Genomic DNA, 18,006 nt, shown 5'->3' with positions numbered 1-18,006 from the left:
GCTATCCACTTCTTCCCTACAGAGAAAGTATCCAAATCTGTGAACTCTGAATTTCCCACAGTTGCTCTGTTCATCAGTAGAAACATCCAGGGTGCTGAACAGTGCATTTCAAAATTTTCTTCAAAATTACTTCAAAATTTTCTTTAACTACAGCATCCCGACCTTACATGTTGCTTCTTGCCCCAGGCCACATTAAAAGTGGATTTGAATGTCTCTTCAATCTACTTGTATTTTAATCATAATTTATAGTAAATCCTTGTCTTTTTCTTGTTCACTTTGGTGCTTTTTGCCTCCTCCTACTCCCCTACTCCCCCCATTAAAAATAGTCAACCAAATGGAACCCAAAATATAACCTCAGAAGTGCTAGGAATGGAATACTGCTGCAACTCTGGCCAGAGAAAGTTTCAAAATGGTTTGTAGGATGTGCAAAAATTTTATCCACTACCTTTGTCTAACAATGCTAAAAATATTGCCACAGGTATGATTTATTCTGTTTTGTGGAAAGCTGCTTTGTTTGTTCGAATTCCAGAACGATCCATGCAAATGACAGGCCTCACAGAAAGCTCCTATCAAGTCATGAAAATCATATAGCCTGTAAGATCATAAAGAGTTTAGTATATAATTTCAATTTATACTACAAAAACTTCGAGAACTATAAAAAATAAATAAATCTATCAGACTAAGAAATTTAAAGAATTTTTAAAAAGTTTTTGTAGTTATAGTTCTTTCCTCTGAAATTCATTGGATAGTTAAAACATTGTGTATAATTGTCTCTTATCTTCTGAAACAACTGCATTCCGGTTACTTGATATTCCTCCAATAGAACCAAAAGAGAAGGAGACCCCATCTTTTTCTCCTAAACTATGTAGGTTTTTCCAAAAAAGGAGTACACACAAGAAATAAACACAATTCAGACTGATCTTCAGATTCCAGATGGCACTGGAAATGCTGTCAGCTGGTAAGAAAATACAGATGGAAATCTGACATGTGAGACACCAGGCAAATCTGAAAAACTGCCCAAAACAAAGAACTCGAACCCATGTTGGCTAACAGCAGGTTCAGTGGCTTTGACTTCTGCATATAGGAAACTGTGAGGTCTGATGCAAAAACACAAACCCATGTAGGCTAATAGCGGGCTCAGTTGCTTTGTCTTCTGAATATAGGAAAATGTGAGGTCTGATTCTAATTTTCTAGAGATGACCACCATTTATGTCATCTATCTACATTTTTTTACCAAGCAAACTCACCTTTCCTCTTCAGTATTTCCTATATACTTCTGTATCCATAGTATCCTGGAGGGGCAGATAGTTTTGGAAGGTGAAAACAATGTTCTTCACATGTGAGAACCGTGCTAAGAATTTTTCTGGCTAGAACTGCCAGCAATAGTGCCAATGTGAGGTGAATTGAGGCAGAGATTTTACAGAGATTAGCAAAGCTACTTCATGGAAAAGTGCATGGAAAAGTGTGGATTTCCTTCTGGACAGGCATTCACTAAAGCAGCTATGTAGCTGGCTGCTGCCCCATGGATCCCATTGGGTAGCACGAGGCTCAGATGTATTAGGAAAGGCAGCATAAAGACAAGAAAGTGGTATGTCCAATCACTAGTTCCCTGACCTCGATCCTCCTTCCTTCTCCAACTATCAGTGGATAATAAAATATCTTTATTCAACTATGTAATTGATACCAGTCTAATTTTTTCAATTTATCAAGCTCTTATTATCATTATTCCTTTCCTGAAATATATTAATGTTTCATTTCTCAACCTTTAAATAATTCATAAATTTTATTAGCTTGCCGCCTCCTTTCAATTCTCCAGTCTAAGCCTTTATTTGAATCCCAAGAGTTGCTAACTGGGATTCTCTAGTCTCAAGTCAAAACTCAATAGCCCAAGGTGGCTCCAGTCATTACTGATGTTTTGATGGGTTGCACTTTTCCATGAAGTAGCTTTGCTAATCTCTGCTCTTGCATAGTTCCAAAAGTTGTGTCATGTAATTGGTAAGACATTCTGAGTAGACAACATGGTATGTGTAACCTTCTGTCCATGTCAGATCAGCTAAAAAGAACTAGCTGAATAGCTCGAGATAGTTGGAGGAACAATATGGTCTAATAAATCTCAATTGTGCCTCCTTTGTTTACAGACCATACTCTACTAATTTCCTGCTCAAAACCTGGAGGAAGACCATTATGATTGTACTGTGACAGTAAAGTCTGTCTTTTCTAGTTTTCCATTCCCAAAGTCCTTATGGTGCTGGGTTGTGGACCTCATGGGTAGCTGGGACTGAAAGGGCACCAGAAATGCAGGATGTCTCCATCATTAGCAGCAGTCACTCTTCCATATGTTACTGTCTGTGGTTGCTCCCCAGTACTATCTTAGGCATACTCAAAAGTTCTTACTTTTCACAAGCTTCATTCAAGAATTGCTTAAGCTGGCCATTCAAGTTCTGCATCTTTTTTTATGAAGCACCTGCTTAATATGACAAGATTTTTGGAAAGTGGTGGTCCTGTCTGTGATGAACTGATAGTCCAGGAGGAACTACTTTGAGACTGGTTTTGCTGTTTTTGTTGAATTGACCCAAAAATTTGAACACAGTGATAAAAGATTTACTTTCCTTTCCTGCTCCCCCTCCCTCCCCTTTACAACTGGTTTATAGTCAGGAATTTGTAGATATGTAGTATTTATGTACATCACTGATAATAAAGACCACTGAATAGTGTATTCATATTCCCAGAAGTGAGGACATAATCTGTCCTCACTTTTGAGTTGAAGGTGAGATCACAAGCCAACAGGACACTAACACATACTCCAGTTAACATTTCATTACAAAATAAAATGAAATGTCTTAGGACAAGATGACACAATCTTAAGCTCTGCCAGAGGAAGTTTAGGTTGGATATTGGGAAAAAATTTTTTATGGAGAGAGTAATCAGACATTGGAATGGGCTGCCCAGGGAGGTGGTGGATTCAGCGTCCCTGGAAGTTTTTAAGATGAGACTGGATGTGGCACTTAGTGCCATGGTCTGGTAACCACGGTGGTGTTGGATCAAGGGTTGGACTTGATGATCTCAGGGGTCTTTTCCAACCTGACTGATTCTATGATTCTATGAATACAGAAATTATGGGTAAAAAAAATCAGAGTAGATCCATTAGATGAACAGGCTGCCAGCTAATGAGATGGATCCAGAAAATGTATCTGTTCAGCCTTAATGGCATGCTTCATAAATAAAATAAAAATAATAAATTAAAAATTTTAAAAAGTGAACTAGAAATTTTAGAGTAGCACACTTTTTTTTTTTTTTTTACATTTTTCAGATAATTTCAGACAATTTCAGATAATTTCCAGGAGTGTGGCTCAAATCAATATGAATTTCCATAATGAGCACTTTTGCTGTATCCTAAATTTGCAAATCATGTAGCAATATTAAACACCAAAATATAAAGAAACTCACAATGAAATCTTTTCATTTTGTTAAAATAATACTGATTAAAAAAATGTGCTCCAAGCTATAAATTGCAGTTTAGATGTAGTATAACAATTTTAGAACATCTGTCTCATTTGGCAAAGTACAAGCATTGTAGCACTCTAACATGAGTACAGTGGCTGATTTAGCTTAGAACAACTGGAAAAATACACAGAACAGCAAATTTTCAAATAGTGAAAAAATGTGAATATACTAGTAAAACCTTCTCGGTGTCAATCGGGCCATTTTGAATTTTACAACAACATCACCAACCATTGCTCGTGTTTCCAGTCTATTCAACAGACAACATTTTTGAGACAACTGAGCCCGAGACAGACATGACATTGAAGCAGAGCAAGGCCTGAGAAGCGAATGTGATATAGCAGAACAAGAATTAGAGAGTTAATTTAGAATCCATGCTCTGAGCAAAAGCATAGAGAACTAAGTCTTAGGAACAGCGGAGATAATAACTCATGAATGAATGCAGGACACATTGACACAAAGGACACAAAGTAAGTACACAGGAAAACAGAGAGAACCAAAAATGCTAACATACACATAAAATAGGCATATGGAGGGGAGACAGGGGAAGATAAGGAAAAAGAGATGAGCCAAGGCCTAGGTACTCTTGCCAAATATCAGGAACTTCTGCCAAATGCACAAGGAAACCAAAGTAGGGAAAGGTCGAAAGTTTATGGCGATGAAGAGTAGGAAAAAGACCCTTCAGGAGGCCAAAGAACAGGAACTACCACCAAGTTTCTCCCCAAATTGAAGGCCGCGCCCCTAACTCTGTCTTAACTCCACCTGTTATGAATATTAAAACTAGATGTTGCAATATTATGAATATTCATGTATAATGATGCAATTGCTTAGCAAAAATTGTATAAAAGGATCCAGTTGTTCACTACTACTTTGGAGTTCTTTTGTCCAGCGCCAGCTGGGAGCTTCCCCAATGTTGTATTGCAATAAATGCCTCGCTACTCAAAGACCTAAACTCTGTCTCTGAGTGGTTTCTCCACCTCTGTTTGGGGCATAAAATTGCCATCAACATGTTATATTATTTTGTGCTGAAAGAGTGGCAGATTCTAATTCTCTCTGTCATCTGCCTCTCAGGAAGGAGGAACTTGATGCTGCTTTTCATTTTGACATCATCACTTTTGCTGCAACTCCAGTTTCTTTGACACACAGAAAAACAACTTGTCTATATTTAGAGCTGGAGTTGAAGCCACCACGAATTCTGCTTTCCCTAAGCTTCAGAAGTGATTACTCTGCATCTTTTTGCATGGTTTAAATGCTGGGCACCTGAATAACACACCAGACTATCCCCAAATTCTCATGCAAGGGTGTGGAGATTGCCGCTCTCTTTTCTTACTTAAATACAAAGTTTCATTCAAAGACCCTTTAGTTTTTTAAGTTTCCAGGTTCTAAACTGTAATCAGCCCTTCATTAAAAATAAACAGAACCAAGAACAATTTATTCGGCCAACCACCATGTTTTTTGCACTACGGTAGTTACTTGGTACAGTATCAATAAATGGCCACTTGTAGTGGGACAGATGGAATTCTGCTTGTGGAAGGAAGTCATAGTTTAATGGTACAAACCTTTATCTCTCTATTATGCTTTCAGAGCAAGATGAAGTTTTATATTCCCAGCAATTATGCCTTTGGAATGAAATGAATTTTTAAAAATAAAAGGGAAAAGGATAAAAATGAGGGAACTGGGTAAAGAAACACAGTGATTTTAGGTATTTGTTTACTTCCTTGCATGCCACTCTGCCTCTGAAAACAAAGTGGGGAAGTAAACATAAAAGGGAGGCATCATTTGTATCCATGATAATGACTATGTGCTAGCCAGGAAGAAGAAATGAGCATGGAATGGCTGTAATATCTGCCATGTGATATGTATACATCTGACCATCTGAGACTGTATTAAAGTGAGTGGATTATTTGTGATATAGATACATTTATTACCTTTAAACAGCTCAGGAAAAATCAACATCTTTTTTCCACTCAAACTTTATCAACACTGAACAAGCAACAAATAAATTCTGAAAGCACTGTCTTTTCCTAAGGTAGTACATATGATAAGAAGAAATATCCTAAACAGAGCTTTAATGGTTGTCATCTGCCATCGGAAAAGATAATGACTTCCAAATGCTGCCAAGCCTTGCATATAGTTAAGTAGGAATGATGAACATCAGTTTCACAACAGTTTTTTGCAAAAGATACATTGTTTGTGTTTCTTAGTTTGTTGATTCACTGCACCATTTCTCATGATCAGCCTTCTCCCTTGGTGTAATGAACACAGTGGCACCAGAGGGTTTATCTAAATAGAAAATCAGTGTTTTCCTGATCAGATGAATCCTGAGGAGACAGTATATTAAATATTTGCTCTTGTTCTGTCTGCACTGGTGTGAGCAGAGCCTTGCCTTCTAATAAATAAATATAACAATATTCTAATAGTGGATCTACTGTCCCCAAAGAATTGCATCACAGGGGTTAGTGTAAAGGTGGTGGCAGTGAGGAGGTAACAGAGAAAGGAAAACTTATCAGATTACATCCTCATGAAGTACAGGAACTGAAATGTCTAACCCAGTATTATTAGACATGATGCTCAGCATGAAGTTACGTCTGAAATCAGACTAATGGATGAGAAAAAAGGAGTGATTTTTCTGTTCCAGATATGCCACCAAAACCATGGTGGATACCTGAAAGGGAGTCCCTGTCACCAAGCTGGTAAAAAGGACCCATTTAAAATATTCTTTATATGCAAAATAATTTCGCATTACAGATTTCCAGTCAAATGATTGCAAAGTGATGCCAGAAGCATGTTCCGAAACTGGCACCCCAATATTAGCTGAGAAAGTATTTTTGTGACCATTCTCTCTGTTGAAGAGTTCCTCTGTCTGGAGCCATTTATTGAGCAAACACACATGATATAATAGGACATCATCTGATCAAAGTTGGATACCTGACTTTGGAGTATGAGAATCATAAACTTGCTTACGGTCTATCTGGTCTGCAAACACTTCCCCATAGATCATCCAATAAGGCATGTAAAAAATATTTTTCGCCAGCTTCCACGAAGGCTCCTCATTGGGGAAGAGAATAGCCTGTCTTGCCACACCAAAGCTCATCAAAACCACCAACATGATGATGACAAAGTACATCATGTCTATCATCTGGATGTAATGAGAAGAAAAGACAGAGAAAGAGAGAGAGGATAAGAATTAGAGAAATTTATTTGTCCATATTCTCATTATTATGCACTGCAAAAAAAAAAAAAAGTTTGTGAATCTTAGAAACAGAATTTTCAAAAACAAATTTTGAAAAGCCATTCTCCCTTTTACACATAAAAAATTTTGTTTTCAAAGAAGTGAAGTGGTATTATTGTGTCCCTGGTTTTACCTAGTGTTGCTTTTAAGAACAATTCAAATGTTATGAATAGGCTTGAAAATGCAAGGTGCCATCTGGTCACATCAGTTGCCTCAACAAGAATATAGGTTCAGTGAGATCAGCAGCCTGGTCTGGGCAAGGGTGGTGAGATGAGGTATTGTTTATAGGCACTGAGAGGCAAAAGGACTGACATGGATAATTTTATTCACTGATAGTCATTGTCTTGGAGCAAACGGAGCTGCGACTAACATAAGGAGTAACGGGTGGCAGAACAGTCTGTTACTGCAATGTAAGGGACACCATGATGGTAACCAGTGAGAAAGGAAATCTGTGATACTGGCTGGGCTAGAAATCGGCTTGGTGGGAGAGTCTGACAAATGCCATATTAAAAAAAAAAAGCATATAACAGGCAGTGAACTCTGTTCTTCTTTATTGTTGAGGGTCTCATTAGCATATGAACGAGATTAACTAGTGCTTGCAAACAGCACCCACCCATTCAAATTGTTCCTGAAAAAAGTGGGACAGCAATCCCACGAGTTGCTGAATAGAGTCTGAGGATTAGAAGAGGCACTGTGCTAGAAAGACCCTCAAGAGGGCAGAACAATGGGCATCCAGCAGGTACAGCAGAGATGCTTTATTACCTAAAGTAAATGTGAAAAAAATTGGGAGTCCTTAAAGTCCCTAGTATGATCCCTTTAATTCTTTTACTTACAGGCTTATTTATAAAGCTTTGCTCTTTAGACTTGTTACAACAGAACTGTTTTTCACAGCTTTGGACATTAACTTTTGCCTCTGGTCGAAACTCAACCTAAAACTCCTCTGAATCTTATGAGTTTTAATCCCTTCAGTCTTCGCATTTTCTGGCTCAGCTGAATTCAGCCTTACAAGAGAGGTGTGCAACCAACCTGCACCTCAGCTGGTGGCCTTATTGCTCCATGTGGGACCTGCTGTAGCTCCAGAGCAGGGCTGCTCATGACAAGAGCTGGTGGAAGAGGGACATAGCTGCAGCAGATGGATCTGGCACTGCTGCAGGGGTTCTTCAATTTTAAACAAAAGGAGAGAGACCTGAGGTCAAAGTAACACTATGAAAGTATCTAACAGAGAAAAGAGAGTGTTACAGAGTAGCAAGAAGAAAAAAAGGTATTCTCATGTTTACTGAGAGAGAGGCACCTGCAGGGCAGGGGTCTGGTAGGAGAGACTCAGGAAGCTGGAAAGAAGGAACTGAGAACAAGTGAAAAAAAGCAGGGGAAAGAAAAGTCTTGAAGGCCATAAAAATGCAGAAAAGAAAGAAAGAAAAAAACCTTGGGGATATGAGAGAGGAATTAAAGAAATTAAAGAATTAAGAAGGAATTAAAAACCAGTGAAGTCAATCACCAACATTCTTATGATATTCAGGGCATTAATCTCTCAAGAAAATACTCTTCAAAAGAGGAATTGCAGATCATTGTACTTCAGAAAGCAGTCTGAAATGGCAAAGCTGCATAATCATATTTTAGTTCTTACTGCTTTTAGGGATGGAATCTGGAGGTGAAATCTGATTCCTCCTTTCTTGTCTGATCAGACATTGTTTCAGATAGAAATATACAACATGATACATGTAATATGTAAATTTTAAATGTCTGCAAACAAAGAAACATAATGAGTATTTTGTGGCAATTTAAGACCATATCCTAAATGCTGTTTTTGATCAGGATTCACACAGGTTTGACTTCATGTTGCAACAAATAAAATTTTCAGTGCCATTCTCCATTAAAGATCCACATTAGCTTTTCCCTCCTTCAACTGGGTATCTTCTAAACCCTCAGTAACTTGTCTAAAATACAATTAAATAGATGGGCAAGTTTCCCTTTAGCCTGTGGGGTCAAACTACAATTGCTATTTTAATAAGGCAATGGCCATTTCAATTGTTCTGAAGAACTTGTTAGTCATCTATTTAAAAAACTGATAAAACAAGGAACTGTTCGTACAGTTTTATGAATCAGCTGGCTCTATTTGCTCTTTTGTATTTGCAGAAAAGCTAAGAAAATGTAGACATTTCCACACATTAAAGGAACCGATATATCTGATTCTCTTGACATTCCACAGTGATGTCATTTCATTCCTGAATAAAAGGGAAGTAAATCTATCACTTGTGCAGAGATTAGAAAAGCACATTATAACAAACATATTCTGTTACTGAAATTAACATAATAATAAACTTGTTCACTCAGTTTCCTCCTCGTATCTTCAACTTTGCTTTAACCTATTGCTTTAAAACCCCTCGAGACCTATTCCTGCCCCTTGCTTAACCTTGCTTGCATATTTGTTCACAGTGCCCAGACATAAAACTTTTTACAGCTATTTTGTCATCTGCAATGTAGAGGCTGATGAAGAGAAAGTTCCTTAACACTGGAAAGATAGAAAGAGCCATCCTTTTCCTTTGGAGTCTAAAACAGAAGCTCTAGAAAAAAAGTTCAGGTGTTAAATATGGTCTGTTGAGGACCTCAGTACAGTGATGGGCTAACTCTGTAGAAATATGTATAAGCCAGCTCGATGTTCTTCATAGTACTGAATGGACCTTAAAAGACCATTCAGAAGACAGAACTCAAGGAAGTAAACAGACGTGATTTAAACAAAACTACACAAGGGAGCCCACTGCAGCCTGGATTCAGCAAGTGCAACTCCCAGGGAAGTCTGTGCATGAGTTGGACATTGCACAAGAGAATAAGTGGGTCAGAAAATAGATGTGAGAGGCTAATTTGTGTAACTCGAGCCAGTTGGGCATTACATGTGTGGGGAAAGGGGATGTGTCACAGTTGCTGAGTGCATGGAAAGTTGGACAAAGTATGAAAATCAAGTAACAGGAAGGCAAAAATTAGAAGAATTTCCCTCCTTTAACAGTTGCCCACACCTTCAGAATATGTCAACAGTTAAATTCCACACCCTTTAAGTGTGTGCTGAGCCTACAGAGGCCAGTGATTTTCCTGCATTTGTTTCCCATAGAAAGTGGAGTGAGGTTTGATTTGTTGTCATATGTAAGAATGACAAAGGAATGAAAATTCCATTTATTTAAATCACTTCCTTTCTGTGTTGACTCCAGGAGAAAAATAAACCACTTTTTATACTTCTGGTGGAGGTGGGCTCCTAGAAGCCATTATAACACTGACTACTAGAAGTTTGTTATCATGGCCACTCTTTATTATTAAACTGATGCTCACATTGCCTGTGTTAGCACCACAGCTCTTAAACTTTTAGTGCATGTAGCTGTGAAAACTGAAACAGAGTGTAAAGTAGTTGTTTTTTTTTAGAAGTTTTATACACTGTGTATTTTGTACTGATAGAGAGACATAGTCTAAATGGGGCAGGGAAGAAACATGATAAGACAGTGATTTCCTTTTGATTTTTGTTTCTTTCTTGGGTGCTTCTGTCCTTTCACAGTTACCTCCAACAAATATTGTTGAGTGTTTTGACCTCTGTATTCTGGAGCTCTGCAAAACCTCTGCAAAACATCCTATTGTTTCCTTGAAGGAAGAACATTTCAAAATCCTGTTTAGAGGACATAACAATTCAACAGTCATTTTCTTTTGTATTTTCTGTTTTGCCCCTATCTCTCTCTTTATTTTTTTTTCAGTAAGCTGTTCTTTCTTTGTCAAACCCACTATGGTGGGTTTGCAGTTGAAAGCTGGTAAATTGAGGGGATAAGACAAGGATTGTCTGGTCACCTGTTGAGTAGGGAGTGTAACTGGACGTATAATTCACATTTCAGTTTTAGATCTGCTCCCTGAGCTTGTTGTGACTAATGTAAGACCAAGGAAGGACTTTAGTCCATGCACTCATATATGCACCTTTTTCCTACGATGGTGAGGATGGATGAATCTTTTCTTCGAGGCCCATTGTAAGACAAAACAGACAGCCTGTTTGGACTTTCTGATTATTGCCCACATACCACTCAGACAGCAGTAGTATTTCCATTTAGAAGACCTAATATTCTGTTTACTTTTTTAACCAAATGCACAGCTTCAAGGGGCCTTTATTCTATTTAAAACATGAACACATATTAGCTACATGTGCAAGTATTCAAATATCAGGGATACGTGCATGTGTGTCTGTAAATTCAGCCGTTTTCTTTAATTCAAACGAGCAAAATGCTGCTTTAATGCAACATTTCTATTGAAACATAAAAAGCCAAAAAGTCAAAAGTTATGCATGAGGCAGCAAAACTCAATTGGTTAGAGTGTGGTGCAAATAACATCAAGGTTGTGGGTTTGATCTCCGTATGAGCCATTCACTTAAGAGCTGGACTCAATGACTGATCCTTGTGGGTCCTGTCCAACTCAGAAGCTTCTGTAAGTCTGTGATTCTGTAAAATATCTCTTGGTTCCTCCTGTATGCAACCACTATTACATAAGCTATTCATATTGCTGCCATGGTGTAAACATGTGATGTGGCCAGGGGACAGACGCTGCACTTATGCAAATGGATTTATCATCTCATAAGGACACACCTGAACTTGAAAGATGGAAGAGCATATGGGTATGGAGCAAACTATAGAAAGGTTGGTCTCAGTCATAACCATTATGCTTTTGAAGACACCACAAAAATTACAACACATTGTCTTTGAGAGTCTCAAGGTACTAAACAGCTGAACACTTTTTTTTTCCAACCTTAACAAACCACTTTCCTTTACAACTACCATTCTCTCTCTGCACTTTCTGCAAATGAGGCACAGAGGTATAGGATGGATGGCTCTGTTGTTGAAGAGAGATCTCAGAGAAAGACAAACAGTACATCACTTATCAGGATAGAAAGAGTCTAATACTGAATTCTGGGGGTCTGTGCTGAGGTTTTGGTTTAATAAGGCATTATCTTACATGAAAATACTAATGTTTAAAAAAAATACAGATAAAACTGCAGCAATGTCATTGGCCACAGATACTGAATCAAGAACATGCTGGTAAAACCCAGAAGTACACCAACTTCTCTTACCATTTTCCCAATCATCATAACATATGGTCCCAAATACTTGTTTACTCCGAAGATGTCTAATAACCGTATATACCAGTAAATGATGTTAACACAGTATATCACTCGTCCATCGCTCCGGAGTGGCAGATCTTGCAGACGGAGCACCATCCCAACAGAGAACAGGAGGATAGCTATAAGGTCAGTAACATTCCAGTACTCTTGGAGCCAAACTTTTACTTTTTGTAACAGTTTCCCAGGCTCGGACATCAATATCTGAAGGACAGAGGAAATGGAGAAGAAAGGACATGAGCTGTTTGAATGTAAGCTTGAAGAAATCTGTAGTAAACAGACAGATATGCCACACAGGCCAATATCTCATGTACTCTCTGATTTCTTTTTCAAAAATCTTCCATTTCAACCACTGTTAGCATGTATCTATGTGCAAGATACTTCAAAGGACAAAGTGCTCACTTGGCCTAAAACTCTCATGAAACTGGAAGAAATATATGTATATATTTCTTTTTCAAATTTATTAACACTACTTAGAGTCTTGGAATAGACGGAGAAATATAGAAGGATATTTCATCAGAAAATTCACATTTAAAGAAGGTGTAGATTTAAAGAAAATCATTCTAAAATGTATATCAAATGGCCAATAATAACCATAAAGATCTGCATCATAAATTGAATCTACAGAGATACTAGCTATTACTTGGACCTGTTTTTGGAAAATAAGTTCCACAGGCAGCAATACAGTTCACAAAAATAATTAATCTTACCTTATGAAATTATCGTCATTCTATTTGCAAGATCGTTAGTGAAACTTGATTGTTTTCCCGAATTCTTTATAAAACTATTCCTTAAGTGATGTCTATGAATAAGTTCTAGCTTTTAGTGAGTTAACAAGCTGTTGGTTTTAATTTTCTATATTTAGCTGAAGAACATTTGAGCAAACTCATACAGTTCCTTAAAAACTACTATGCCACCATACAGTTTTCTTATAATTAATCTTCAGAATGAATTTTAGGCTCACCTGTGAGCCTCCAACATCTACTTCAAAATCCATTGTGACAAAAGTTCTTGAAAAACTTTTGTAGAAAGGACAATTTGGGGTGAATGATTAGATGAAAACATTGCACACACAGTTCCTATCTGCAGCCTTCCACCTACTGAGGCAGTGGTGGATTTTCTCCATCAGTGTTGCACAGTCCTTGTGTGGCTATTGCCTCTGTTTTCCTTTTTCCTTTGGTTAGCGAAGTATATTCATAGGCCTCTCAAGCAGTATCTTTTCTCTGTTCTTTTTCTTTATAAAGTAGAGTTTACAGTTCAGTGTCTGAAATCCATCTTTGAAGCCTAAGTGGCTGTTGCAAGTCCATTTTTAGTCTAGTGTTCAAAAGCATTTATTTCAGAAAATATGAACATAACTGGTAACAGATTCAGCCCAAGGGTACAAATGTGCTGTTTCAGTTGATGTCAATGGGACTTGCACCCACTCCCATTAGGGCTGAACTGGGCCGCTGGTGTCACTGTGGTACATTTGGCCAAGTGAAAGGGCACAGCATCAGCTGCAAGAGGGAGAGACCAAGAGGGGCAGGGACAGCAGAGCCACTTCACTCTGTCTATAGGTTGAGTTCCACCTTAAATGCTCTGTCTCTGCTCTATGTTTCTGCATTCACATCTTTAGGGAGATGTGTGTTATGGCTTGCAGTAATTAGCAGAAAAATTTCAATATTAAAAGAGAAAAATACTATTAGAAATGTGCTGTAGTATTCAGTGTGGACCTAGATTTTCTCCCAGCTATGGGTCATTTTATTTAAAGCCCTTGCATAAGACACTTGGATGGACAGAACAGCTGAAATTTTGAATGAAATCTATTTGTGGTGAGGTGGGTGTCTGAACATGGGCTTTTCAGTTCTCATGATATTACCATGTCTCTGTGTCCATTCTATTTAACCATATCCACTTTTCCTCTCCCTGAAACATACATCAGTTTCTGAGCCACATTTCAAGGAATTTAGCTGACCTTTAAGATTTTTCAGAAGACCACCCTGTACTTGTGACTGCTATTAAATATGCATCACACTGAAATATGAACATGGAAATTCTGTGGGAGAAAAAGGAAGGAAGGAAGGAAATAAATAAGGAAGAAAGGAAGGAAGGAGAGAAAGAAAAAAGAAAGCAATTGTTCATTTTAAAATGGCTGAAGATAATTTTTTTTTACTGCTGGTTTTTTAACAATCCATCTGCCTTTTGAAGAAAAAAAGGACAATTGTATGATAAGCTTGTTCATAAAAAAATATCCTGAGAAAAATAATAAAACCAGGTACTAAAATTAAGAAGAACAACAAACAACAAACCAAACCCCTTGCTTTTTCCTTTTTTATTCTCTCTTGGTTGGGATGATTTTACCTCTCTCATCTTCTCTATTCCCAGAGTAAAAATATATGAGATGACAATCCATTCCTGTATAGATGGCCAGCGATCCATCTTCACTAACACTATATAATTGAACAGCATCAAGTAGCCTATGTATGCCAGCTGTAAAGAAACAAAAAGAACATTAATAGTCGCTATATTTATACAACTGAGCCAGTTTCTTCATTTGATATTCCTGATTCTACTGTAACCAGAGTTAAACAGACAAAAGATCAATAAGACAGTGTTCTGGGTTGTCTCAAAAAATTCACATTAAATCACACACAGTGTAGGATGTCCAAAATACAGTCACAAATGTCCTCTCCTCCAGCTACATCTGTTTTCTCAACAAAACTGTATTAATGCAGTTCCCCTGGATCATCCACAGTTAGATGGGAATTCTAATAACACTATGTCAACTACCAAATTAAGTTACTTATGTGAAGATTTCTTCCTCATCTGTTTCTAACAGCCTTTACTTCTCTAACAGCTCTCCTCTGTGTTTTTTTCCTCTGTTCACCTAGTCTAGGCTGACTCTGGAATTTCAAATCCTTTTTGCCTAAGGTTTAGAGGTTTTCCATGCCGGTGTAGTACTGACCTAAATCGTACAATGTTTCCTCCCCAAAACACCCAGGCATAGCCATGCATTCATTTAGTGTGAATGCTTTGCTTTTCCTCCTCTAATATATCCACCTTCCAGCCTAATTTTTGATTCAGTGGGAAGTGTGAATTAAGTTTTAATTTCTTTCTCCTTTAATTACACTGAATGTAATTAAATGGTCAGTCAAAAAAAAGAGAAGACAGGCAAATGAAATCACCAACTTTATCAAACTCAGAGAAATCCAACTGTCACACTAGAGCACGGACTGTAGCATGAGCGTGTCTGGGATCTGTGGTGGCCAGAATCCATCTACCTGACTACATTGTCTTTCAAACAGCAGCCCTACAAGAAAACATATCTGAAGTCAAATTTAAATCAGAGAAAAGGTGACTCAGTTCTGTGCATGAACATTTAGTCACTGTGGCAGAAATCTGTATTCCATACATTTGTATTTTAATTCAGTTCTTCTCTCTGAACTGTGTGTTACTCACATCTATTGTAGACTTGGGGTCAGATGTAAAATGAAACAACCATAGAGGGCCTTGAGACTTTTGGGTAGGATTATTTCAGTGTTCAGCACATCACAGAATAGAATTTATAGTTCTACTGTATTAGCTAGAGAATATTACTTCTGTTCTCTGTAAAAGGATTTTGGCTTTTGTTCCAGTGGCTGGTTGAGAACACTCAAGAGAATTCTTTCTATTGCCCATAACTATCAGTATAGAGAAGCCAGACAGTTGGAGCATTACTTCTTGTCTACATAAAACAGCGGGGGAAATGATCTCACTTGTCTTTTAGTTTGTGAGAGATGTTGAATTGCAACACTCAGGTCTACAGACTGATCTTCCCCTAACACTCCTAAAAGAAATGGAGAGCAATGTTGACTTAGTCAGCATCTAGAGTTACATCTGAGTCAGCAGAAACTCTGTCTGGGCAGGCAGAACTGAACACATGCCTCCCTAGCTGAAATAACACCTTCTAATATAGCACAAAAAGTCAGGTGATGTTGTTACCTAATATGCCTCCTTTTAGACCTTATTGATTACTAATTATCAGAAAATCTAATTTGGTCTGATTCAGCAGCCTTTGGTGAGAATTAGCAGTGAGTGTGGCCAAAGAAAAGGGACATTAAGGTTACAAAGGTGACAGAGTCACTAGAGGGTTTTGTTTCTTGGTTTTCTTTTGAAATGTTGGCATTGCTTGGCTTGGCTTTGGTGGTTTTTTTTTTAATGTCAAATCAAATTTACTCAAAACTGTGAAAAGTTTTTGCTTGGCAAAAGAAAAACAAGATCTTGATTTGTGAATAGAATTATTCTGAAACTTCTCCACTTTAAACAAGAAACAAAGCCTTCAGATAGTGAGTGACACACTCCTTCTCCCTCCCCAGACCTGTAACTTGCTACTGCCTTCCAGGAGGCTATCCTTATCTCAGACTGTGGTCAAACATCAGAGCAGCTGCCCATCCTGGTACTCGGGATTCTTTTAAAGTGCTACAACACAAGTAACTGAACCCTCTTTTTTTTTGCTTTTACATGGCTTCATAAAGACTAGGAGCTACCATTGTCACCCTTGAGGGCAGTACCTGAAGAAACTAAGGAAAGGAATGCCAGCTAAGAAGTTTCTAGGGTTGCTCCCTGCCCTTCTGTGGATGCAGTCCCATCCTATAGAAAATACTTGAATACTCATTATGGTAAGGGACAAACCTGGAAATTGTACGAATAGATTAGTGCTTCAAGAGGGAGATCATCCTCCTCTTTTCTGACTCATTGCAATAAATAAATGATCATACACTGAATTGGTCTCAAAATGCAAAACTTAGGGCAAAGTTCTTCTGATGTTTAGAAGATGACTCTTAGGGCCCAATTCCCTCTGCAGTTTTCCTCCTCAGAAGAGGTAGAAATGTGGCCTTACTTCCTGCTAGCATTTCAGGTAATGCTAGTAGTAGGGGTAATCAAAAGGGTAAAGGCTTCCTCTTCTCACCAAGCAACCTGTGAGATGAAACATTTGTGTCATGGTTTCCAGTGCAACAGCCATGAAACAGAACAGAGTAGTTGACTTTTGAAATTGCTGCATGTCCAGAGAGAAAGGCTGAAGTTGGGTTCTTTTTGTGTTTGGTTTTGTTTTATTTTGTGGGTTTTTTTGAGAAAAAGTTATTTAGCATCTGTTGAGCCAAAATGATACTTACTCAAACATCCCATTTAACTCACTCCTGTATATTTTGAGAATGAAGGTAGATATAGCTATATAGTAATATATATATAGTAACACGGAATTATAGCATCCTGAAAGGGTGGTCAGGGCAAAGGAATGTCCCTGGGAATATCCCTGGGCTTGAGTATAGGTGGCTGGCAGAAGAGTAGGGAATGAAAGGCTTGCCCTAACCATTTTAGTGGGGAAGAAGCCTGCGTGCCCCTGTGAGGTTGCGAGCTATGCTGGCGAAGGTACATGCCTTGGGCAGAGTCTCCCATGCCAGACAGGTCAAAACTGAAGGGTCAGATAAAATGTGTCCATGGGCAGGATGGACTCACAAGGCTCTCGGCAGTCATCCTAGGAGAAGGACAACTCTAAATCCAAACCCGGGCAGATGGAGCTTGTTTGGCCCTGTAAGGCCATCCATCTAAGAGAAGGATACTCTAATTAAACCTACATCCTGAGGACCTTGCTGCCACCATCCAAGCTCGCTAGGCCCTGGCAGATGAACCTTAGGATTAAAGGGTGGGTCCAGTTCTGTGCATGCTGTCTCTCACCTAAAAAATCCACTGCGCAGGTTTGAAGGATATACTCACATTTGTAAAGCCCTGTAGCGACATGTGAGGGACGAACCGGCAGGTGAAAGGTGCACTGGAAGCCACAGACCCAACCCTGCATGCAGGAGGTTCAGTACATTGGTTGCCTGAGACTGACCCCGGAGATGACAGTCTCTTTTGGCAGCATCCTGAATGACCAAGCAGCCTTTTTCAAGGAGAGCACTGCTTGCTCCACACGGAGAGGGGCCTAGAAAAGGTGGCCTAACCAAAGTTGGTTAGTTAAACCTAACCTGGTTTGTTAAACGCGGTCAAAGGGCATTTCTGATGCAGTCAAACAAAGATTAAGAGATGGTAAACTTGCCACCAGCTGCCGCAAGAGAGGAGCCCCGAAGAGGAGATACAAGGACTCCCTGAACCGACATCTCAGCCTTGGCCATATTGATCA

At 38.6% G+C, this 18,006-nt stretch overlaps 1 protein-coding gene across 9 annotated transcripts in view; it reads right to left on the bottom strand.

The window, feature by feature from the left end:
- LOC135407823 (transient receptor potential cation channel subfamily M member 3) overlaps positions 1 to 18,006 on the bottom strand; it is a 413,117-nt gene that overhangs the window by 19,856 nt on the left and 375,255 nt on the right. For all 9 annotated transcript variants that reach the window (XM_064643199.1, XM_064643194.1, XM_064643198.1 and 6 more), the window contains 3 exons: positions 14,208 to 14,336; positions 11,820 to 12,071; positions 6,466 to 6,640 (listed from right to left, as the gene is read on the bottom strand). In XM_064643199.1, the coding sequence (XP_064499269.1) occupies positions 6,466 to 6,640; positions 11,820 to 12,071; positions 14,208 to 14,336 (556 nt within the window). The remainder of the gene's footprint in view (positions 1 to 6,465; positions 6,641 to 11,819; positions 12,072 to 14,207; positions 14,337 to 18,006) is intronic.

The sequence above is a fragment of the Pseudopipra pipra genome, chromosome Z (assembly GCF_036250125.1).
Source record: "Pseudopipra pipra isolate bDixPip1 chromosome Z, bDixPip1.hap1, whole genome shotgun sequence".
NCBI classification, from domain to species: domain Eukaryota; kingdom Metazoa; phylum Chordata; class Aves; order Passeriformes; family Pipridae; genus Pseudopipra; species Pseudopipra pipra.
Note: the sequence above shows the minus strand (reverse complement) of the source record. Positions and strands in the feature narration are given on the sequence as shown.